Source organism: Myodes glareolus, chromosome 21 (genome assembly GCF_982192425.1).
Source record: "Myodes glareolus chromosome 21, mMyoGla1.1, whole genome shotgun sequence".
Classification (NCBI taxonomy): Eukaryota; Metazoa; Chordata; class Mammalia; order Rodentia; family Cricetidae; genus Myodes; species Myodes glareolus.
In genome coordinates, this window is record NC_142046.1 from 60569938 (window position 1) to 60596762 (window position 26825).

Sequence of the window (26825 nt, forward strand, 5' to 3'; positions counted from 1 at the left end):
AACAATTCATAGATAAATCTGGGCATTAAGAATGAAATGCTCTGATCCTAGTCTTAATTGACAGAATCATTAGTATCAAGCTCATGAGGTAAATTTATCCTCTTCCTTCATAAGGCAAGTAAAGAAGTATGAGAAGAAAGGAGGGTGTGACAGAGGGAGAGGGAAGGAAGAGAGGATGGAGAGATATAGGGAGGCACACAAGTAGACAGAAGATACAAGAATGATTTACCTTCACTCTCAAAAATGTGAAAATACATTTCTGAAAATTGCAAATACTAGAGAATATGAAAGTAACTTAAAGAAAAGATAACCTCAAGTTGTCTTTCTTTCTTGCTGTTTTATTTTATTTTGTTTTGTTTTGCTTTTTTTTTTTTTCAAAACAACATTTCTGTGTAGGCCTGGCTGTCCTGAAATTCTGAAGACCAGGCTGACCTCGAACTCAGAGATTTGCCTGCCTCTGAAGGATTAAAGTCATAAGACACCATTTCCTGGCTTGCATGTGGTCTTTCAGTCTATTCTGTATTCTTTTCAAAGTAGGTGTTGAGCAGAAGACAAAATACAAATCTTATTTAATGGAAACAGTAACAGTATTTTATGTGATTTGCATTTGTCATCTCTCCATACCTTGTTCTTGATTTCTCGTCAGAAATCTTCACAAAAGGCTTCTATTTCAGAAGTAATTTGACTCTTATATATACATAGAAAAGAGGCATTGTAACCTGCTATGGAAAATCAACAGAGCACATCAACAATGAGGGAAAAGGCAGAATGAGGAAAGGTAGGTGATGGACAGGGAGAAAACTATTTGAAAACTGCATATCAGATAAATGATCTTCAAACAGAGTCTATTAAAAACTCTTAAAGGCAAAGCAACAAACCAACTCATTTTACAAATCATCAAAAGAAACAAAAGGCATTTTATCATAAAAGGATTAACAGATGTGCAAAATGATGTTCAGCATCATCAGTAATTAATTAAACAAAGCGACAATGTAACACAATGTAACACAAACCGGAATGACTCAAATCTTCAAAAATTTTCACATGAGGAGTTAGCAAGATAGCAGGGAAGCCTGGACCTTCTACAATGTTGCTGAGAACATAAACCCGACACCCACTTTGGCGGAGGTTTATTAAAGGGTCAAACATAAGCTTGCCGTTACGCTAACAATTCTATTCCTCAGATTCTACTCAAAAGGCCAGAAAGTCTAGGCCCAACAAAGGGCTGTGATTGGCTGTTCACAGCACTAACCGTTATATTAGCCAAAACCTGTTCATAAATTGATGAATGAACAAGTGAAATAAAATGTGGCCCTCCGTACAACTGACACCATTCAGCAATTAAAACAAATGAATGTCTGACATGCACTACAAGAACACCAAGATTGTATAATGCATGATCCTGTTTGTGTAAAGCATTTTGAAGACAACACTATACAGAGACAGAAAAGAAACTAGCATTTTCCTGTTACTGGGTAGAGGAGTGGGGGGATTGAGCCAAGACTGCATGCTCACAAGAAGCAACTTTCTTAGACAATGGAAATGTCTCATGGTGAGGGTTGCATAACCCTATAAATTTACTAAGAATAATTGAATTACATATTTTAAATGAATGGATTTTAAGATATGTAAATTATACCTTAATAAAGCCATCAGAAACTGTCATTATTAAGCCAAAAGCTTTTATTTGAAGCTATCTTCCTAAGAAAGTTTATAATGAAAGATACTCTGTAGCAGAAAAGCTCGTGCATAATGTGTTCAAAAGGAACTCATTAAATTAATGCCAGGCAAAAAGCAAATAATTCTTCAGTTGATGTGTCAGGATCTGAACACACCAGGACTTGTAATTTTATTGTATCATAAAAAGAACTTACCTGAGTGTCTTAAAATATTGAACGATAAAGGAGAATTGAGACAGAGCACATGAAGCTTGGAATTGCATGATGTGTACATTTGCACAGGTTCATTAATGCCATGCTTCCCTCATGTACCTGTCTTTGGAACACCAGTTTCTAAGTAGGGTGAAATCCACCATCTACAATCCAACAGTGTTGAAATACAATGAATAGATGAAGATTGCAGCATTAGAATGTGTTCCTATCTTTTCTCATAGTGGTATCGGCTTTTTCAAAGGTTGCAGTGGACTCCTCTCAGTAGTGATCTTTTAAAAATCCTAACTCAAAGAGAAACAAAATAGCAGATTGCAGACAACAGGTAACATCCAAGGAAGAGGAGATAGAAAGGGGAAATTCTAAATTTGGACATCTACGTCATTTGTCAAATGTCATTTGCTATCAGAGTTTCAGAAGGATCTATGTTACCTTCAGTTTAGGCATGACTGTGCAAACCCATTTGGCACATAGATTTATATCATGTGATTGCTGGAACATCGGAAGAGCCATTTACTGTACTATGCAAAACACAGTTTCTTAAAATTACAAAAATGTGAGATATAAATAGAAAATAGAACATGTAAGTTGTTAAAATTATTGCTTTGCATTTTGGTTACTGTCCTAATATCATTTCTATAGTTCTGACAAAAGCACTTTAAGGACAAAAGGTTCTCTGGGACTGAATTGTAGGCTGGTTTTTCTTTGCTTTATGTCTAAAAGCCACTTATGAGAGAGTATATATTATATATGTCTTTCTGGGTCTGGGTTACCTCACTCAATATGATGTTTTCTAGCTCCATCCATTTGCCTGCAAATTTCATTATTTTTCTCTGCTGTGTAATACTCCATTGTGTAAATGTACCACATTTTCCTTATCCATTCTTCAGTCAAGGGGCATTTAGGTTGTTTCCAGGTTCTGGATATGATGAACAATGCTGCTATGAACATAGCTGAGCACATGTCCTTGTGGTATGATTGAGCATTTTTTGGGTATATACCCGAAAGTAGTATTGAATGGTTTTTCTACCATCTGCTTCTGCAAACCCTGAGCTTTTATGTGCTATTATTTTTCAAAATAAGGTTAAATAATTTTTAGATTCTCTGACATAGACACATCACAAAGCCACCAGAGCTGCCTGTGTTACATAATTGAGTGGGGAATCACACAAGCAATTTCTCACCATCAACTGTACCCCCAGGCCCTATTACAGTAGCTGTGAAATGGCAGAGGGCTAGAAAAGATTTCAGTCTCACTTCATTGTGTAAACCATCTGCCCTGTGATAGCCCCATCCATAGCATTACAACAGCTACAAGGGTCCCAAACAAGAGCTCAAACAAAACAAAACTCTAAGCAATTAGCTGAAGCATTTCATATCATGAACCTAACTGAAACTTGCTTTTAATGCACAAAAGGGTTTTCTGGACTTTTATAATATTTTATTCTAATATTTGAACAAATTTCAGGTGATGTCATTTTATTTCAAAGAGCAATAATGTTCCTTAATGTGATGATTTTCAAAGTCTTGAGAAAAGTTCATATTAAAAAATATTTTACACCTACCTTTGAAGAAACATATGAGATTGAAGTTATCCACTGAACCAAGTCATGCGTATCATTTAGAGAAAACTGAATGAACTTTCCTGGGAAATCCAAAGCTACAGTAACATCTTACTATGTACACATCCCAAAGTTTGTGACTGCCAGTTTGGTTCATTTTTCAAAATATGTAGTGAGAGCATTCAGATTCTAAAAATTAAATATAAATAGACCAATTGAAAAAAAGACTATCTCTAAAGAAAGTATTACGTACTTGGGTACTTAGACATTTAGCCACTCATCTTGAATTTAAAGATTAAAGGCCTGTGACTCCCTAGCACTGGGATTAAAGGTGTGAGCCACCACCACCTGGATCTGTTTCTGCAGTGAGCTTGTGTAGCCCAGGGTGGCCTTGAACTCACAGAGATCCATTTGACTCAGTCTCAAATCCTGGGATTAAAGGTGTGTGTCACCATTACCTGACCTCTTGTGGCTTTAGTTTTGCCTCTGGTCTTCCGGCAAGATTTATTTATTAGAATACAAACACTATACCACTGCAATGCCGTGTGGTCTTTTATTATTCTTCCATCAACACTTCACATTAATCCTGTGGATTTCTTTGTCTGTCCCTCAGGATAAAAACCTAGCTCCAACAGATTCCATATCCTTCCTCAATCAAACGATAAGTATCATGGCTGAATTCACAATGACCAACATGTAGAATAATAAGCCAGAATTGTACTTTCTTTCAAGGTAAAACTTTACTCTTCCCATGCCCAAACTGAGATCTGCTTGAGTGTCAAGTTTCCTTCATTGCTTCCCAACTAACTCATAAGGGACACTCTGAGAACAGATCCCATTCGACCATGTTGTCTTTTGAAGCACTGATGCGGGAGAACTGTCTGTATTCTGTCAATCATATTTTAATAAAACGCTGATTGGCCAGGCAGGCAGTATAGGCGGGAAAACCAGACAGGAAGTAGAGGTGATGCAATGAGAACAGGAGAATTCTGGGAAACAGGGAGGTTCCTATGCCATTCCTGCACAGACCACCGAAGAGGCAACATGTAACCTGTCACACTGAGAAAGGTACTGAGCCCATGTGGCTAACATAGATAAGGATAATGGGGTAATATATGTTATAAGAGTTAACAAGAAACCTGACCTAATGGGCAAATCAGTTTATAACCTTATGGAGTCCTGTGTGTGACTTTTCTTTGGGCTTGCCGGTTGTGGGGTACTGGGCGGGACAGAAACCCCAACAAGCCAGCCGTCATGCTACAAAGCATGATTGCTTTTGAATTGAGCCCAGGCCCTGACCTGTTGAATACATGCCTTGGATGTTGGTGGTAAATCCAGTGGCCCCTCTTTCTCCTTTACTGGCAAAGGCAGCTCCCATCACTGTCTCCATCTTTAGGCTTTTCCTTGGGGCTAGTGAAGTCTAAGGACACTGACTGCTGACCCTCCAAATAAGCCAGAAAGTAATTCCTTTCAATTCTTACCAATTACAAGAGAGCTAACTAGTACCAGATACTTTACTTTGCACTCAGCTAATTTCTCTGTTGGGTAGGTCACTGCGCACAACCCTGTCTTTAAATAATACTTTCTGGATCACTGTTAACCTTAGATCCTCGATCAAAGCTGAAAGGGCAAGAAGCACATTTGAACATGCTGTTACATACAGATTTTACTGAGCATCACAGTGTTAAACAATAAATGATTTCAAAAACTACCTTTATTGGTTAATACTTTTAAATTTAAAAGTTAATACTTTGAATTAAAATGGATTTTGACTGCTTTCTTAAAAATAAGAGGGGATACTCTGTGTTTATAGTCTGGCAAGGAGAAAGCAATGTCTTTCTGAGGGGCAACGCACACTCCATCCAACCAGTGCCTTGGGTTATAATCCTCATTTGGAGTTGGGTTTATTCTTCTCTCCATCCAAATTCTAGCCTCATTAAGGTCCATCTAGTGTGTGTGTGTGTGTGTGTGTGTGTGTGTGTGTGTGTGTGTGCCTTGTATAAAAGAGGGCACATGTTCAAATCCCATTCCATAGTTCAACATCACCATAATTTGGTAATTGGAGGCTCCTCAAAAGAGTGGTGATGGCATGTGATGTCATCATATGATGATGCCTCTTGCAGGCTTCGCTTGATGAGAAAACAAGCATGAAATTCCTACATACTACAGAGATGTCTTCTGAAACACCATGATGATCTCCAATATTTTTTATGGTTTTAATCCAGAAAGTACAATGCAAACACTTTGCAATGAGAATCAAAATATTGTATTATATTTAGATATTACCAGGAATTACTGAGAACAAGAACTGAGAATGTGTCAGCTACACCATTTCTGCAGTTTAGATAATTATTCCATTTGGACAAAAGTGCTTAATGTGATTTTTATCTTTTTCTTCATTTTATATTCCATATTTTTATTGGAAGGAAAAAAGAAAAATACTGAGATTCCATCATAGTTCTGTTACAAATTGGCCAAATTCCTATGGCAGATACATTCTGCTTCTTTCCAAATCTGCTAAAATCTGCATTTTTAGTATCTGTTCATAATGAGCATCAATCAGTTTTTTAGTGTTTCTTTTAAATGTGAGGAGACAATGAATTACCAGACCTCTGAAGAAATCCTTGAAGATAAAATATGCATTGAAGCAAAGGCACTCCACAAAAAAATCAAAGTGTTCATATAGAAGGAAATATGATTATTAATCTAAACTCATATCAGAGCTATAAAAATAGAATATTTTTATTTTTAAAAAAAGAGTGGAGTACTATACGTAAGAACAAGTCAAAATAAAAATGTAGTCAAATTAAGACTGCTCCCCCTCCCCTGGGTTCCACACTAGGACCACAGAATGGATACAAAAACAGGATCCATCATTCTGTTGCATACAAGAAACACACCTCAGAGTAAAGGGTTGCAAAATGATTTTCCAAGCAAATGAACCCAAGAAGTAAGCTGCTGTAGCTACCCTAATATCTAACAAAATTAATCCAAAGAGATGGAGAAATGCATTTCATATTCATCAAAGGAAAACACCAAGATGAAGTTTCAGTTCTGAACATCTCTGTCTCAAATGTAAGGGCATTCACTTTGTGAAAGAAACATTACTAAATCTTAAATCACATATACAACTCCAAAGAATAATAGCAGGAGATCTTAACACCCCACTCTCACCAATGGAAAGGTCATCTAGACAGAAACTAAACAGAAATAGCAGAACTAACAGGTGTTATGACTAAAATGGACCTAACAAATATCTACAGAACGTTTTGTCCAAACACAAAAGAATATATCTTCTCAACACCACATGGAATCTTCTCCAAAATTGATCATATACTCATCCACAAAGCAAATCGCAACAGATTTTAAAAAACTGAAATAACCCCTTTTATCTTATCAAAACACCATGGATTAAAGCTGGATTTCAACAACAACAGAGACAACAGAAAGCCTAGAAACCCATGGAAACTGAAAAACGCTCTACTGAGTTACCATCGAGTGAAGGAAGAAATAAAGAAATTAAATGCTTCCTAGAATTCAATGAATATGAATGCACAACATACCTAAACTTGTGGGACTCAATGAAAGCAGTGCTAAGAGAGAAGTTTATAGTACCAAGTACATTCATAAAGAATTTAGGAGATCTCATACTAGCTATTTAACAGCACACCTGAAAGCTCTAGAATAAAAAGAAATAAACACACATAAGAGGAGTAGATGGCAGGAGATAATCAAACTCAGGGCTGAAATCAATAAAATAAAAACAAAGAGAACAATACAAAGAATCAATGAAACAAAGAATTGGTTCTTTGAGAAAATCAAAATGAGAGACAAATCCTTATCCAAACTAACTTAAAAGCAGAAAGAGAATACCCAGATCAACAAAATCAGAAAGGAAAAGGGCAACATAACAACAGACTCTAAGAAAATCCGGAGAATCATTAGGTCATATTTCGGAAACTTGTACCCCACAAAATTGAAAAATCTAAAAGAAATGAACAAATCTCTTGATAGATACCACTTGCCAAAGTTAAATCAAGGTCAAATAAACAATTTAAGTAGACCAATAACCCCTAAGGAAATAGCAGTCATTAAAAGTCTCCCAATCTTCCAGGATAGGCTCCAAAGCTACAGAGAAACCCTGCCTCTATAAACAAACAAAAAAATATCCTGCAGTCACACAGTTTTAACACAGAATTCTACAAGACCTTCAAAGAACAGCTAATGCCAATACTCTTAAAATCATTCCACAAAATAAAAACATAAGGAACAAAGCAATTTCTTCTATGAGGCCATAGTCACCCTGATACTCAAAGCACACAAAGATACAAAAAAGTAAGAGATGTACAGACCAATTTCACTCATAAATATTAGTGCTAAAATACTCAATAAAATACTGGCAAACTGAATCCAAGACACATCAAAAAGATCATCCACCGTGACCAAGTAGGCTTCAACTCAGAGATGCAGGGATGGCTCAACATACAAAATACTGTCAGTGTAATCAACCATATAAACAAACTTAAAAAAATAAACCACATGATCATCTTATGCTTAGATGCTGAAAAAGTCTTTGACAAAATCCAATACCCCTTCATGATTAAAAGTCTTGGAGAGACCAGGGATACATGGATAACTAGACATAATAAAAGCAATATACAGCAAACTGATTACCAACATCAAATTAAATGGAGAGAAACTCAAAGCAATATGACTAAAATCAGGAACAAGACATGATTGTTCACTCTCTCCATACCTATTCAATACAGAACTTAAAGTTCTAGTGGGAGCAATGAGAGCAATCAAGGGTATATAAATTAGAAAGGAAGAAGTCAAAGTATTATTAGTCACAGATGATTAGAACCCAAAAACCCTACCAGGGAACTCCTACAGTTGATAAACACCTTTAGTCAAGTGGCTGGATACAAGATTAACTCAAAAAAATCGGTAGCCCTCCTACATACAAATGAAAAATAGGCTGAGAAGAAATTAAAGAATCATCACCCTCACAATAGCCTCAAATACTATAAAATATCTTGGTGTAACTCTAACCAAGCAAATGAAAGATATGTATGACAAAAACTTCAAATCTTTGAAGAAAGAAATGGAAGAAGATGCTCACGAATCGGCAGGATCAACATAGCTGCAATGGCCATCTTAGCAGTAGCAATCTACAGATTCAGTGCAATCCCCATTAAAGTCTCAACAGAATTCTTTGCAAGATTTGAAGGAAAAATATTCAACTTCATATCGAAAAACAAAAAACCCAGTGTGGTGATACTTTGTTTGTGTTCTAGCAAATAAAGATTGCCTGAAAATCAAAGAACAGAGCTAGCTACTAGTTAGCCATAAAAGCCAGGCACTTGGGAGGTGGAAAGCAGGAAGATCAAGACTGGGCTACATGAGATTTAACCAGTCTAAAAGAGACACAGAGCTCACTACTTTGATTCCAGCACTTGGGACCACATGCCTTTAATCCCAGCACTTTTATGTTTTGAGACAAGGTCTTCGCTTGAATCTGAGGCTTATCAATTTGGCTGAGGAAGCTGACCAATGATCTTGAGGGATCTGCCTGTCTCTGTTCCTCACACACTGGGGTTACAACAGCATGATGTCACCCCAGCGATTTTGTGGGTCCTGGGAACCTGAAATCAGGTCCTTCTACCTGTGTGCAAACACTTTACCAAGTGAATCATCTCCCCAGTCTGTAGGTGCACTTTTAAAAATGTAACTCCCAAAAGTCCTAACTAAGGAACATTGGACAAGCTAATCTAATGTGAGTAAACCAAGAAAGAATGGGATCCAGTGAATAGGAAATAGTAAACATATCTTCCAATTAAGGTGAACAGATTACACAAGACAAAAGCCATATCTAGAGAATGTGACTGAGCTAAGAAGGAATTTTTTTTCAAAGAGTCAGACAGAAGAAATATACGATATGGTCGCAAATGCAAGAAAAGTGTTGCATGTGTTTATAACTCTTTGGATGACCTTGGAAAGAATTAGTGATGGGTATGCAGTCACTGAAGCCAAAAAAAGCAACAATTAAAATGAGATGTTTATTAATTCCAGGAAAACAAGTAATTACACTCTATAAGAAACATGCTCACTTTCATGACCTGGCTCAGAAGTGAAACTAATTTAGTCATAACATTATAAACATCAAATATTGATCCACTGAAATGGTAATAGAACTATATGTGGGGGATAGAGTAGTCAAAGATGAATCTCAAGTCCTCAGTTTGCATCCACTTTTACATGAGAAGACAAATTATCATTCAAATAGATAGCTAAGAGATAAAGTCATTACCATTTTGAAATAAGGATTTATGTGCAAAAAGAAAAATTAAACAATGAAAGCTGAGATCAGAAGGAGCAGACCTGGATACCATCATAATGTGAGAAAAATCCTCCTGGTGCATCGTCTTGCAGTGCTGTGATGGGTAACTGTCCACTTGACACAATCTAAAACCACCTGGTAAGGAATGTCAACAAGGGGTTGTCTGCATTGGGTTGGTCGGTGGGAACGTTTATGGGGGATTGTCTGCAGTTCATTGATTCAGGAAGCTCTAGCCCACTAAGGACAGTTCCATTCCCCAGACAGAGGGTCCTGAACTACATAACAAGACAGCAAGTGAACTGAGTATATGAGCATTGGCTTCTGTTCATGACTATATCCATTCCTGTCACCTTGACTTTCCTGCAGTGACAGGCCATAACCTAAAATTGTGAGCTAATAATAAACTCTCTCCTATGTTGTTTTTTTTAACAAGGAAATTTTATCACAGCCATACAAATGAAAGTAGGGCATCTACTATTTTATTACATTAAAAGAAATGAGATTTAAATTTTGAGAGTAAATGTGCTGTGAATCAATGTTTGATACCAAGGAAAACAATTTTATATTTCTTTAAGGTCCTATCCAAAATATGACTGGCAGTTTAGGACATTCAAGTATAGCTTTGGGGGAATAATAAATAGAAATTATGTAGTCCTGCATAATTTCAGTTCAATTCTCAAGAAGAAGAAAAAGGAGATCCAGGGAGTAAAAAATAATTTTCAATTTGCAAACTGTAAATGAGCAAATATTACCTGTGGCAACTTCCCACAAAAGATTCTGGGATTACAGGAATTATTTTGGATACCTTGAATGGTTTAACATGCTATGGTCCCAGGACACAGAAACACAGACCCGGCCATCCTCGCCCGCCGGGGAATGCTGAGGAAGCAGCAGACATATTAGAGAGAAACTAGTAACTCCATGTTGATTGAAGCCAAGGTTTACATGCAACCTCAGTATCTACTGACTGGTGAATGAATAGAAAAAAATGTAGTCATGGTGGTTTGAATAGTTATGGCCCCCGGAGACTCATGTGTTGGAAGGAAGTGACACCTATAGGAGGTGTGGCCTTGTTCGAGTACGTATGGCCTTGTTGGAGGAAGTATGAAAATGTGGAGGCAGGCTTTGAGGTCTCATAAATGCTCACCTCATGCCCAGTGACACAGTTTAGTCCCTGTTGCCTATGGATCAAGATGCAGAATTCTCAACTCCTTCTCCAGCACCATGTCTGCCTGCATTCTGCCATGCTTCTCACCATGAAGATAAGGGACTGAACTTCGGAAACTGCAAGTCAGCCCCCAATTACGTTTTCCTTGATAAGAGTTGCTGTAGTCACGCTGTCTCTGCACAGCAATAGAAAACCTAACTAAGACAAAAGTGTACACACATGACAAAAGAGTACTGAGCCACAGAAAAGAAACTGGCACTTGAAGTAGCGTGGTTGAAACTCAAGAACACTGTCAAGTTAAATAAGCAAGGCATAGAGAGATATGTAACGTGTTCTCGCTCATTAAGAGGCTAGCACAGGTGATTTCACAGATGTTAGCGGGCAGAGCCCTGGGAGGGGCATGATGGGCAAGGATGGATGTGGTTGGATTAAAGGGGATAAATAAAGTTACAGAGGGGACCAAACAAGTGTGTGCTTTGCGAAAAGCAAGAGAGAAGTTTGAAGATCCACACAAGTGGAGAATGCTTAATAAGAAAATCCTACTCACCCTGATTCGGCCACTAATATTTGAGTGTGTGTCAAATAATCACACTTAGTCACAAGTCAGGGGACAAATGAATTTGATCAAAACTATTCTCAGCTTTCCTAGGTCCCTTGTAAGTCATGAGTTATTGTAATCAACACTGAAGATATGTCTGTCTGCTTGTTTGTCTGGGTTTGTTTGTTTGTTTGTTTGGGCATAGAAATAGACTCCAAATAAGGGAAATCCTGAAGGACTCAGCAGAAGCTCAGAAATCAGGCGGGGTTGTAGCACAGCAGTAGGTTTCCCAGCATGCTTGAGTGCATGGCGTCCATCTTTAGTGGTGGCAGGGGGGCGGGGAATTTTTTCAACAATAATTGGCATAAAGTGAAAATTTTGAGATATTGATATAGCTTATACTCCTCCAAATAAGTTTATTGTATACAAGCACTAAAATTAATTTGTTGATTTTATTGGGGTTTTTTGTGGTACACATGTATGTGCATGCATTTGCAATGTACCTGTGTGCACACGTGTGCTGCAGCTAGTTGGGGATGTCTGGTGGCTTTCTCTGTCACTCTCTACTTTGTTCTCTTGAGATAAAGTTCTCACTAAACCTCGAGCTCACTGATTCGGGGGTTAAGGTGGTCTCAAATATGACCCCAGGGTTCTCATGTCTCTCTGCCATCAACACAGGAGCATCAGCTATACCCAGACACCTCGACTCTTCGTGTCAGAGCTGGGGATCGGAACTCAAATCCTTACATTTGTACAAGTGTTCTTACCCACTGAGAAACCTCCTCAGGCTTAAGTCAATTTCTTAAACACATAAGTAGATGTAAAATTCATCCACACTCTCCTTTCCCCTAACTCTGAATATCATGCTCCACGAGATTTTATATATATAGATGCATATATACAGTAGCACTAATGTTGATAAAAGTAGAAAAGATAAAACGACTTTTACTTTGCTTTAAAACTTACAACACAGTATGGTAGTTGCTTGAAAGAACTTGCATTCATATCAAAATTGCAGTCTATCGGGGGTGGGGGCATAATCTTGTATGCGGCTATTTCATGTGAGTGTGTTTGAACACATGTAAGTACGTGTATGCATGTTAACAAGCAGGGTTAATCTTGCAACAACCATCATAGAAAGGAACAGTTAATTGATCCTGTAGCTTGTACAGACTTAACAAGCAACGTAGCTCTCAAGAGGAAATTTAACGTCTGCTGTGGTCAGCTGACGGCCCTGTACCCTTTAAGGCCATAACACTGACGCTGTGCAGGGTTAAACCTTCACTGCACATGTGCCTGTTGATACTGCATCCTCCACCGTCAGCACCACAGGCAATCAAGCCCCATCATTAGAGACAGGTGAAGGGAAAGCTTTGTTACATGGTTTCACAACAACATGAGAAGCTCACCCATCAAAAGGAATTTAATTTCCTTGCCCAAACACAGTCTCAGTAATTTCTGGAGTCAATTTTGATTACCGTATAGACATTATTTAAAAGACTGTTGTCAGGGAAAAGCATTCTAAAATTAGATCTGCCAGCTTTGTTTCCCTTACAGAAATGGCCATGCTTCTAACAGCCTCTCCTGGTTTGGAGAGACACCCTGGTAACTAAATGCAAAAGGATCTTGGAGTGTCTTCTGCAGAGGAAAAAATAAAAGAGAATTTGCCTCTACATAGTCGTTTTACAAACTGGGTTTCTTGTATAAGCTTACCTACAAGGCATGTCTATTCATTATACAATTGTGGGTCTTTAAAAACAAAAGGTCTCTGATTCTAGTGCCTGATTCCAGGGACTCCTTCCCCTCCTCCACCCCTTGCCCCTTGACCTCACCCGCTTTTTCATGGCTCATTCACTCTCCTTTCTCGACCTCAGGTTCAGGGTCAGGCAAGTTTTCAAGTCTTTAAAGAGACTCTCAAATCTACATTTTCTCTGCATTGATCACACTTGTGTTCTCTGGGAAAATATGGACTCTGTAAATCCAGTTCTGCACCTGCTGTGGTCCTTCATGGAAGCTGCCAAGCTGGATGCACAGGAAAAGCCTGGCAGGGGGGATGCAGTGGCCTTAGGCTGATGGACTCATTTCCCTGCATTTCCTGTGTGGTGACTGTCACCATTTTCTCAGATTCCCTCTCCCAGGCTTTCTTGAAAAGAGCCCAAGACTTCCTCCAGCTGAGTATGTAAATGTACCCAGAGGGGACTACCACCAAGTATTCACCTACCTACTTGCAAATGGTTCACGCCTTCTCTTCATGTTCCTTGATGCTTCTCTTCCTTTCTTTCTGATTCTCTTTCTCCTGGCTAATCTTTCAATTCCTAAGGCCACCTTTTTAATCAACTTTCCTAACGGAAATCTCTCATTAACAACCTCCTCACACAATGAACCCCTTTCCTCAAGGTCCCTTCTAGCAGTCACCCCATCTTTAAGACTGGTTTTCAGAAAGTGCTCAAAAGGGCAGATGTGCATTTAGCTCCTTGATTCACCTCTGGTTCCTTCTTCTTTTCACTCCTGGGATAGTTGTTGTCCTCTTTTATTGCAAATATTTTACAAATGCTACTAAAAATTCCTTCATGGTACAAGAGCCCAATAGTCAATCATATTCAGTCCATGCTGACTGAGTTTGAAATGACACTGTCCTCTGACATTCTCCCCTCTGGAAAGCAGCAATGACACTGTCCTCTGACACTCTCCCCTCTGGAAAGCAGTGTTCCTGTGAAAATTACGACTTCGGGTCACATCTGATGCAAAGGTTTTATATAAGAGACTGTAAGTTCTGGTGCTCATCACACACACACACACACACACACACACACACACCACATTCCAAGGTACTGTGCTTCATCCATGTGACTCTGGACACCCTGCATTCATTTCATTATGAAGTTCAGTCAACTGGAATTTAAATATGTTTGAAGTTACACTTTAACGGGTTGTACTTTCAGTGCATCTGAAGCCAACCATTTTTTTTTAAGGAAAACTCAGAAGTAAACAGTTCATCTGCGTCACAGGACAATATCTCATGCCATCAGTGCCCCCTTGCCTGAGATATGAACGGTCCCTTGCCCAGCATCTCTATCCTGTATTTGCGACCCATCTGTTACTCGGTTCACAAACATCTACCGTATCTCAGATGGACGATCATGATATCAGAGTTCTGGCTCACTTTATTCAAGAATAACCTTAAAGAAGCCAAGCATGTTGGAGCCGTCCGTTAAGCCCAGTACTCAGGAGGCTGAGGCGAGTAGATCTCTGCATGTCGGAGGCCAGCCTTACCTACATAGTGAGCTGGAAAACAGCTAGAGCTGCAGAACAAAGACAAACCCTCTCAAAGAGACAAGAAGAGGAAGAGAAAAGGAAGAACGGGGAGTGTGACAATTTTCATTCAGTATCTTGTTATAATTGTTTGATTTCATTATTATTGCTGTTGTTCTCTTACTGTGCCTAACTTACAATGAAATTTTATCATAAATATATATGTATAGGAAAATCTAGTCTTTCTAGACTTCAGTACTGTGCTATCCATAGACTTAGGCATCACTTTTACCACTGCCACTACTGGTAACAAGATCCAGTAGTTACTGAGCCTTTACCAGAACATCCACCATTGCCTCTGAACACACTCTCCTGCTTCCTAGTCTGGCCTTTCACGACTCCCCACTCACTGGTATCACTTTTCAGGAGACAGTCATAAGCTCCTCCATCCCTATCAATCCAAGGACCTCCTGTTATGGAGAAACATAATCCTAATTTCTTCTATTGCCCTAACAGAATCTTGGATAATCTGGCTTCTGCCTTTTGGTACACTCTAGATTCTTCTCCTTCACTCCACCTGCTCTCTAGTACGATTGGTCTTTGCGGTTTTCCTCAAACATTCACAATGGACCCCTGCTTAAGGAGCTCTGCCTTTGCCTCCATAAGCACAAGCATTAGTTTCCTGGCCGCCCAGACACAAAATAATCACACAGAAACTATACTAATTACAGCACTCCTTGGCCTATTAGTTCACACAGCTTATTAACTAACTCTTACATCTTAAATTAACCCATTTCTATTTTATATTTTACCACGAGGCCCATGGTTTGTTACCTCTTACTTCTTGGGCAGTTCCATGGCATCTGCCTCTTTCGGCTGCTGCACTGCGTCTCCCTGACTCCATCTACTCTCTCTATCGCTGTTCTGATTTCCCTCCTGGCCTTACTATGCTAAGCCACGGGCTCAAGCGGCTTTATTCATCAACCAATAAAAGCAACACATATACAGAAGGCCATCCCACGTCAAGCATGCCGATGCGCCCTGGTGCAGCCTCCCACCTGCTTTAAATTCATCTTGATAATCACCCACCAGGTAAACTCTTCCTGGCCACTCCTTTCTAAAATGGCTACTTTAAAATTCCCAGGAAACTTGTTGCTTTATCTTGCTTCCATGGCAAATGTATTACATATTTTTTGTTTTTTTATAATTCATCTTTGCCATGAAAATATAAACTCTATGAAGGAGGGAATCACTTCTTTTCTATTTATTGTCCTAATCCTACTGGCCAGGATACTGATAGGAATCTCAATGTGACCAATAAGTGAATCTGGTTGCACAAACAAGCCAATTAATTTGTCTTGTAGAAACTGGCTTGGGGTAATAAAACATTATCAGTCTTGTTTTACAAAATACCTGAATAATTATATAGTCTACGTGATTTAAGCTTTAACGTCCTTTTTGTTCAAGACTTCCATTCCTAAGTCGGAGAGAATCAGTGACTAAGATCACTGTAGTATAACTCACACTGTGAAAATTATTATTTACTTGTAGAGAAAAAAATACACATACTTAGAAAAACAATCTAGATTTGTCAAGAAGAAATTTTTCAATTCTCTAATTTTATTGTTCCATTTGAACATTTCTCTTCCTAGAGAGCTTTACAATTATTCATTTCTAACCCGAAGTACTCTGAAATGATTTTATACCATTTCTGATTTTCCAGGAGATCAACAAACTTTTCTAATTATACTAAGTACTCATATTATTACACAAAAAATGCAGAATTAGACATGAAAAAACATAACAGTGAAAATAAAAATGTTACCTATCATGGTACTGTATTTCAACCTGTTCATTTGGTAATTTTTCATTAAAAAATTTACAAATCACTTCTGTTGTAGAATATTATTTTAACTAGGCAAAGATGTGTTATATGTGTTTATCTGCCAAATATTACTTTAGCTGTCGGTTTGTTATTTTTGTTTACACTGCATTTGTTTAATGATGTAAGGGTGTGTGTTTAATTATCTGCGTTACCTTCCCAACCTACGGCATCTGATTGGTCTAATAAAATGCTGAACAGCTAGTAGCTAGTCAGAGAAAGGATAGGCAGGGCTTGGCAGGCAGAGAGAATAAATAGGAGGAGAAAGGTAGGCTCAAAAAGAGCAGGGGAAGGAGAAGAAAAAAGAGGAAAGAAGAAGGGACATGCCTGGTGCCAGAAGCCAGGCAGCCATTGCCAGACAGACATGGGAAGCAGTGAAAGTAAGATACACTGAGGGAAAAGTAAAAAAAACTCTGAGGCAGAAGGTAGATGAAGAGAAACAGGTTAACTTAAGGTAAAAGAACTAGCCAGAAAAGTGCCAAGCTAAGACTGCGCATTCAAAACTAATACGTATCTGTGTCTGGTTTGGGAGCAGGCTGGTGGCCCAAATGAGAAAGCTTGGCACATACTTCATGTAAAATAAAGGGAAGGAATGTATAGCAAAGTCACCTGAGGAAGAATGCTGGGAATATTTTAATCCTCTAAACTAGAAACTGTTATTCTGGTTGTGAATGTCATGTTAGACATTTTTAGTCACTAAGTATGGATAATCCCTTAATCCAGCTTACAATTTTGACTAGATAGATTATTATTTGGAATAAATAATATGCCCTTGATTTTTCCTAATTGTGATATGATTCACATGACAGGATGAAGCCAGAGAACAAAGCTACTGACTGTCAGTGTAAAAATGTTGCACTTAGTTTCCATCTTGTCACATATCTTGCGTTTGAATGGCTGATAAAATGAAATGGGACTATTCAAATTGCTCCATCTCCTTAGGAAACTGATGAGGATGTAGCTTTGAAGCTACTAAACTTTTTTTTTTTTTTTAGAAGAACCCTGCAGGACAAGGATGGAAGCTACCACTGAAGGTTTCGGGTTGGATGTCTTCCAGTTTGACCAGGTTCTCTCCTGCCTGACTCTGGGAAGCCTGGGAACTCCCACAGAGCAATCTACCTGTTCTCGCTGCAAGGCCACAACACTCACGAATCACGGAAGTTGTTCATTCTCACCAGAATCCTAAACATTCAATTATACCTTAAAAGAACCTTTAAATCTTCCTGAATGTGACTTTTTACAGAACCTAGGGAGCTTGCAGTGAGCATTTTGATAAGTTATACTTGACTTCCCTTTGTATTCTACCCACGATATCATTTTTCAATGAGCAGCTTTCACCGCCATCTTGTATCTGGCAGAAGAATTTGGCAAAAGCTAACACGTGCCCTTCCATACAGCTGTACCAAGATGTCACTCACATGAAGCACTGCCATTTGTAGATTTCTGTGCCACGCCCAGCATGTGAGCACCTACATGGCTCTATTCTTACCCTTTACAAGAACTCATCTGTCGACAGTGACTCCTTGGAACATGATATAGTTTGGGCTTCTGTCGTTATGTATGTACTAAAGTCACATCCCCAGTGATCTGTCACTGGGGAGGCTTTTCTGGGACTCTGTTCACTTCCTTTCTACGGAAGCAGCTCAAGGATGCTCCATGCAGTTGATCTTTCAGCCTGAGCTCATGTGATTTCTCATGGCTGTTTCATTCAACTATGAATCATTTTTTGATTCTTACTTTATGGTACCTGCTGGGCCAGGCACTCGGGACACCACACGGTGCAGGAGATGCTCCCTCTGATGCTTTGCCTCAAAGGGAAGGTGAAGGATTATCTGGCAAGCAAACTAACAACTGAGTGAACAATAATATTTGCGTGACCAATGAAAATGAAACAGGAGGGCACTAAGGGACCTGGAGCGCTCGCCCATCTAGTTTCTGGTGATCAGCAATGTCTCTCTGATTTTCATGTCACGAGGACAACTTCCCAACTTCCCTGCCTGCTCTTTCCAAAATTCAGCCCTAACTTGATCTTTTTTTTCCACAGATAACTCTTCTTACCCATCTATATTAAGTTTCAAATTAAACTAGAAAAATCTTTTTTCCACCAAACTAGCTTCCTGCTTTTTGAGAGAAGAATTTACCAAGTAAAACTTCTGGTTCAGTGTAAAACTTAAAACCACTGCCATACCACTAAACTAATGTCTTGCCTGTATTTATAGAAATCAGTAGTTATCAAAATTAAGCACATAGATCAGTTTTATAAAGAACTGTTTTACATAAGCCATAAATAAGGAAGAGACAACGGTAAAGCTAAATTATATTTCCTTTACCTGCTGAAACCAATTACCCACGAAACAAAGAAAAAGAAGCAGGAAAAAGAATTGACCAGATTGCCTTCTTATCGACTCTACATAGACACAATGAGTGAAAAAAGAAATTTAATACTGAATGTGAATGAAAAATGAGGACGTTTTTACCAAATTGAGAAATATGTTGATAAAATGTACAACCTTGCTTCATTTTATGATGTTTGGTTATGCATTATATGAAAGGAAAAGGAGGTCGCTAAATAGCAATGACTCGTTTCAGTGCCTCTAAAACTGAGCTGAGCCTGGCTAACGTGGCCGACAACTCCAGCTCTCAGATGGTGGAACCCCCGTGCCCTCGCTGATTCCCACTGCCTGTTCTCTCTGTTCATTTTTTATTCCCTCCTCAGTTTTTCTTACCAATGTTCCGTTGAGCCAACCAAAAATTAGCAAAGGTTTCTGCACTCATGAATACAAAAATTGAGGTTATGATTTTTCAATCTCTTTCACATCCGGAAAGACAATCTTATGAAGTAGTTTGAGAATTAGAATTGTGTTTTTAGGAGGAATAAGATATAACTCCACTTGGTCTTTTTACTTTGTGCTTTCAAAGAAGAGACCTAGAATAATAGTGAGTGGTCCTTCCCAGGTCCTGTACAACCTGTTTTCAGGGCAACAGGATGGGCAGAAAGTTCTGGCCTTGCTAGTCACTGTTGTTAGGGTAACGAGATATGAACCATCTTCTTTTACACAACTGTGTAGCTTTCCTGCCTTACTCTGTGTCTCATTTCTATTTGATAGGAACCCTCATTCGTTCATTGAAATCTAGCGACAATACAGTTTCAATACACAGGCCACCAAGTGGGCAGGCTTTCTACGAAATGCTGTAAGTAGATACAAGGCACTTATGTTGCTCTTGGTAAAAACAAGATAGGGGAAATTTCACTAGACTGATTTTTCTATAAAAGAACATCTCCATTTTTTTACTTTTCTAATCTCTGAAATGTTTACTAATTGTTTACACATATATACATACACACACACATATATATATATTATAGATGATGATAGCAAAACAGTACACATAGAAGAATCTGTTGAAACCATAAAATGACAGAAAAAAAATCTTAGAGGCAAAAAACAGAGTGTAAGTGTGTATAAACTAATCAGACCTTATTGCTCCTAAACAATGAGTAAGTTATTAGCCCCTTGCAATTGTGAAGTTGTCTAGTCCAAGCTGTCTTCACCTACATGTCTGGTAGAAATGGAGGGGCTTCTCCTGAGTGGTAAATATTTCCTCTTTGTGTCCATATTGATCAGACTTCTCCATGTGCTGCAGTGAGGCATGGGAGAGCTTCAGGTGAGATTAGCCCCAATGAATAGGCCCTTCCCTGCCTTGTCTTATATTACATTTGATAAGGTCCCCTTGGTCAATGCACATTGCACAACCAAGAGTGAGAGGGGATCCAAGAGATGCAGAAAACCACGAACAAATTGGACCCCTAGAGTAAAGGTTTCTGGAGAACAGAGGCTTGCAGGAGAGTCTCAGATATTAAAACAGAACTTTGCTGGAAAATAAAGCAGTTATATCAAAATAATGCACACATATCAAAAATATGCATGTTATTCATGTTGAAAAGAGTGGGAAGTGCTGGAAAATTACAACATTCTGAAATGAAGAAGGGATCTCTCTAGTCTGGATAGCACCCACCTCCAAACAGCCTGGGGGGAAAATGTGATTTCTACTTGTTATTGAAAGTAAAATAAAATAAACTTCATTAAGTTAATTTTTCTGACCTAAGCAAAGTGGGGAAATACAACCTACTTCACTCAAAGGAAGACTGCTACCACATGCTTAAAATCTTTCATAACAAAAAAGGGTTACCATATACACATGAGTATATATATGAATAAATATACATAAATAAGTGTTTTTTATCTTCAGAATCATAGCCATATCCTCACTGGCAAATAAAATATTCTGTGCTTTTTCTTTCTGCTGTTTGGGGGATGGAGTCAAGAAAATTGGAATAATATTGCAAAGCTTCAAGTTCTGAGGATCAACAGTTTTTGTAATAATCAAATCTTCAGAGATGCTAACAAGCATCATGGTTTAAGTCAAGACCTAGTGACAATGCATGTCCTGGGATGAGGGACAAGTAGGAGAGTTTCTGCCATCTATAAAGTGTAAACCAAGAGCTGTCTCCCATTAGAGTCTTAACTCTCAAGTATGCAGAGTTAGGCAAACAGATGACAGATTGCAGAAAAGTCAAACGGGAGAATTGTTTTAATTCCTAGTGTGTCTAGGGTGTTGAGCTGAAGCATGTGCGTCGGTGTTAAATGGACTAAGTATGGACCTGGGACTCTGGCTCTTCCTTACCAACCATGAAGCAGTAGTCAAGTGGCCATGCTTGGGGATACAGTTTCTCAGTGGAAAAAAAACTGCAGATGATTATTCTGAGACACATATATCAGAAGAAAACCATTTCAGAGTGTGCTCGATGTACCGTGTATATTTGCGGGAACGTGTCATACAAACGTGGGCATGTCCTTGTATACTGAGTAAAATGAACATACACAATGAAAATCTTTTTAAAAGATAAAAGTTTCAGACAGTGGAAAGCACAAGAACTTTCTAAGTATGATTATTTCTATAATTCAACTCTGAGGTGGTTTTGAGAGACTTTACTCAGAAGTGGGGTCAACCCTGAAGTTGTATACTTTCTCCTCATCTTGTTCTTGAATTTAGTTTTAAGTCAGTCAGAACAGAATCAGCACACTGTGTCTTTCCTAGTGAATTTATTTTGGTTTTCATCAGAACTAACTGGGACCTGTTTCAGGAGTGTTCCTTGGTCAGCATGCTCATGAGGATTGACCCCAAGACCTCATCCTTCCTATGCCAGCACTTTCTGAATGAGTCACATTCCAGCCCTCATCCACACTTTAATCAAGATCTATTTTTCCTTCTCCTGAAAACTTTCATGCCTAGAAACTAACTCGTTTTTCATGACCCGTTACGAATTTATTAGAAGAGCTATAAATATCAAAAAGTTTTTCATGACCCATTATGAATTTATTTGAGGAGCTATAAATACCAAAATTTCACCTACAAAAGAAAATTACCTGCGTTCTTGAGCATGCAAGGCCTATTTAGTAAAAATCTACTTTTTAATATTTTATAAAATATAAAATAAATCTTTAAACAGCTTCAAGAGAGTCTAGCTTAGAGGAGAAATCAAAATGTGAAGCTTCATTTTTAAACTTCTAAGGACTTGTTAGCATTTTTTGGGGTCCTTTGGGTTTCATTTGTGTTTCCGTCTGTGTGTGTATGTTTGCATGTGTGTGAGTACAGGCGTGGGTGGGTACATGTGCATGTGTGGAAACATGCATATGGAGGCTCAAGAATGATGTGGGAACCGTTCTCTATTGCTTTCTATCCTTGTTCATTGAGTCTGGGTCCCTCAGTTAAACCCAGGGCTCGCTGACATGACGAGTCTCACTGGTCAGTTTGCTACCAGGAGCCACCCCTCCACCTTCCAAGGCTGGGCTTGCAAGTGGACACCATTCATTCCCATCTTCAAACTGTGGGTCTTATGCTTGCTTGGCCAAAGCTTTTAACCACATTTTAGCCATCACCCCAGCCTCCATCTTTTTTCCCTTGACTGCAGTTAACCATACCTAACACTTGACTAGCTGGCAGAAACACAGTACAGGACAAAATCTAGAAGCATGATGGTTTTGTGATGTTTTACCAAATGGGTCAGCAAAGGCGTGGTCTTGAGACATCACACCTATCGATAAGAAGTCAACCCCCTGCAAACCAGTACCACAGGAAATCTATCTAGCCTGTAGTTGTACGTGACCAGAGAGAACCAAACTCCACTATAAAAAAAAAATGAAGTCGAAGCCATCAATACATTCTTCTCCTAGTGAAACTCTCAAGGCTAACCCCTTCTCAGTTTTCTCCCTGAGACCCCCCAGCTTCAGACTCAAGGGAACACAAGTCCTTCCAGTTTAAAGGTTAACAGACTGGGAGAAAGAAACTGAGAAACTCCTATGAGAGTCCATTAGGCTAAGAGAAAGTTTTCTTATATTGACCATCTTAGTCTGTCTACTGGTTCTGATAACAAAAGTACCTTTTAAAGTGCAGAATTTTGGAACCATGCATAATGACACATGCCTGTAATCTCAGTACTTAGTATACATAGATGGGAATATTGCAAGTTCCAAGGCAGCCTGTATCGCATAGTGCCAATTACCACCCAAAAAAAAAGGTCTGGTTCAGTATGCAAAATTAGCAACAATAATTCTAACTGATAAAATCTGTGGAATTTTAGATACTATTAAATGAATTTATAATTATTGATTAATTTAAATTCTTCAACATCTGTAAGATAGGAGTTATTTCCACTTTATATATGAGAAAACTAACATATTGTAAAATAGATCGACATAAAGAGGATCACAGAGCGAGTGAGTAGTCCTGCCTTGAAGGTGAGTGCTGTGGGAGTACTGATGGTTACCGTGTCTTCACGGCCTTCTGTGTATCGTGTAGGAGCTATGCTGCAGTCACATACTTCATGTAACTGTTGTTACCTTGACTTCAGGGTATGAAAGCATTTGGTCCAAGTGCTTTCCTCTTCGTTGCAGCTTGTTTCCGTGGCGATGCTTCCTGGGCCTCTTTCCTGCTTTGCCATGAGTAGGAGCGCCTGTTTGGCCCAAGAATCATGGACACAGCTGGACCTGGAGACGGAGATTTCCCTCTCAGTGAGTAGGGAAGAAATCCGCCCTTGGAGAAAGTGAAGTTTCATCTGTTCCAAGTCTGGAGGTAAATTTAGAAGGGGAGATTTTCATGGTCTGTCTTTGGGGAGGGAGAAGCAGTCAGAGACTCTCTGACCCATTAAGCTGTACACCAAGACCAATGAAAGTTTTACTACATTAAAACTTACATTTGGATCTCCACTGACTGGACTCTGAAATCCGTCCCTCACCAGATCCTCTTCCATACTAACATCCTAGGTAGCACTTTCTCCCTGTGTCATTTGGAAAGTTCCCTGAGAGAAATCATCCATGAGCATCCAAAAGTCCTTCCTAAAGGATCTTTGGTACAAGTTCCTAGGCTGTTTCTCACCACAAGCTAACCTGATTTGTTTAATTCCTCTTTTCATTGTCTGTTGTTTGTTTCCTCTACTAGAAATAAGCCCGTGTCTAACATGAACCTTGCCTAGAACGAGATTGGACATTTACTGAATAAGTGAATGATGAACAAAATAATTAGGTTTTACAGGTAAGAAAAGTGAAACTCCGAGAAATTAATAATATTTTCATGTCACCTGGCTGATAGTGTAAGAAATAACAGGTTGCCTTCTTACTCCTGACGAAAGTACTTGTATTCTATAGACAACAGCAAACTGTTATATCCAAACTGAGATTTATGACTTTAAATATGAACTCCGAAGTAAGACTTGTGAGGTGATTTTTCTCCAAACCAAGTTAGACTCATGGCTAAAACATGAATTTTTAAAGAAATCCACTTGAGGATTCCATCAAATAGTTGCAGGCTTAACAATGTAAGAACAAGGGCAGATTTATTAACAATCCCCAAGAAACGTGAAAATATTCTCTTATAACACTTGTATATTTAATGTACTGTATATTCTCACATTAAAACGTGGCAAGACACTGATGGTTTGGGCATGTAAGCCAGACAGGATAGAGATCCATGGGGTCATTTGGTGGCAAAGGTCAAGCCTGCCCAATTCCAGTGTATCATGGGCCATTGTTCTACACCTCTAAGGGTTAACTGTGCATGGCTGGTGGGGAGTATGGAAAAGGAAAGGAGAAGAATGGTCAAATGTATTAAACGGTGTTATTCTTGTATAGTAGATACAGTTTAGTTTCTTGCTGCTACTATAACAAATCTATCACAAAACCTAGTATCTTAAACACTACATAGGTTCCATTGTCTTCTAATGGAACATCATAAAGCTGACGTCAGCTTTCACTACATTAGCCAGATTGCACTCTTCCTGAACACTCAGGAAGGCTTCGTGTTCTACTTTCATGAGATCCCCATGTTCCTCGGCACCTGGCCTGCTTTGTCCGTGTCTGGTGCAGGGATTCCCAAGCCAGTCCTTCTCTCGGTGCCCCCTCTTCGGTCACGACTACATTGTCAAGAGGTTCTGTGACCACATGGGGTTCACCCGGCTCATTTAGGAAAAGAGACCTATTTAAGAATTAATTATTTGGAAACCTTACCCCGTATGATGCCTCTGTAATTATTCAGCCACAGAGAAGGCTGCACTTCCGGGTTCTAAAGGCAGGCACGTGCGGACTCACGTGACCCACGTGCACGCATGCGTGGCTACATCCATGCATGACTCCGCTAAAACCCTTGCGCACGTGTGAGTCGTCCATCTGCGTCATCAGTGTATAACTTAGCACAACCCCCTGTGCGCATGTGCTAGGCAGCTTTTAAAAGCTGGATCTGCCATCCCCTCCCCCACCTCCCTGCACACTGATCCCGAGGCCTCTAAGCACCCCCTCTAATAAACTCCTAAGCAGGTTTGTTTGTGTTCTGTTTCCTTCCCACTCACACCAGGTCATTTCAGCCTTACTCCTACTTTCTTGGTAGGGTAACACTCACATGTACTAGAGATTAGGAAATGTGTGGCCCCGTGGTGGGACCTAGCCCGTGTACCGTGAGATCCGGGGACTGTTTTTGAAGCGCCACTGTACATCCTTTTCTGGTGATGTTTCTGGATAACTCTTCTGAGAATGTCTTTGTTAGGTGGCTTGTTTGTTTTAGAAGAAAAAAATGAATATAATCTTTCAGGCCAAGTACACCTAAGCTCAAATTCATGCTTCATCAGATACATGAGTAACTAATTTGGGAGAGTTATCTCTTAGAAGCATTTATAAGGAAACATAAGATAACGAACATATTATATAGTCACAGTTCTAGCAACTAATACATGGAAAGTGTACTTTGCTATTTTCTATCTATCCCTATTCCAACTGTAAATTTTGTCTCCATCTCCAACTTTGTATTAGGCAATCTGATTTATTTTGTAATTTCCTACTAAGAGTCAATACTGTGCCGGGTTCACAAAACAAGTAAAGTGAACTTGGTAATTAAACCCAAAAGCCGTGGTCCCTAAGAGAAGATAGATTTCAGAATGGCAAATGAAGTTTAGGTTATTTTATAAACCCAAGCCAGCCTAATATGGAAAGTCTGAAAGAATTTTCTGTACAAGTAAATTCAAGCAGAGATGCTGAGTATTTCTCTAGATGGTCATCATGTTCCTGATGAAGAAATAGCCTGAGTTCTGCAGGACATAGTCTTGGCTTCCTGGTCTTTGCTATAGAAACACTGTTAACTCACTACACGGAAAGTCAGGTGAGCAAGAGCAACCTGGGCTGCCTGAAGAAAGAGGCTTATTAAAATTAATAAAGGCACTATGCAGCCTATCTTAGAGTCAGCCTCAGATCTGCTTGGGAGGGAGCCAGAAACAGGAGGCATGAAAGGGAACTCCTCACACCAAACAGGCACACAGAGACCCTGTGGATGATGCTGAACTTTCAAGTGCGAGCAGGAGGCGCTGTAACGGGTTTAAGCGGGAGACTTAGAGGATCTTTTCTTTTTCTTCTTGTCTATGAAGCCATTTTATCTCCAAGCATAATTCTAGTTCAGGAATATGGTGCTGGTACCTCTTACCAGTTACCATCTTTGCCTCGTTTAAATATGCACTGCTGTCAAATCTTCGAAATGGGGCTTGGGCAGCTTCCCGCGAGGACTGCGCCTGCATCAGACAGCCTTTAGCAAGCCTGAGCTGGCAGTGAGGAGTGATTGGGTTCTTCTGCTCTCAGCGACGCTCCACCGATAATT

General features: G+C 39.2%; 1 protein-coding gene across 11 annotated transcripts in view; it reads right to left on the reverse strand.

The window, feature by feature from the left end:
• Nucleotides 1–26825, reverse strand: part of Pde1a (phosphodiesterase 1A) — a 256187-nt gene that overhangs the window by 224365 nt on the left and 4997 nt on the right. For 5 of the 11 annotated variants that reach the window (XM_085680911.2, XM_048425914.3, XM_048425912.3 and 2 more), the window contains exon 3: nucleotides 23534–23680. The exons of 5 other annotated variants lie outside the window; for them this stretch is intronic. In XM_085680911.2, coding sequence (XP_085537037.1) covers nucleotides 23534–23680 — 147 coding nt within the window. Of the gene's footprint in view, nucleotides 1–23533; nucleotides 23681–26825 lie in introns of those variants that run through there. One more of the 11 variants, XM_085680918.2, reaches the window with a different exon arrangement.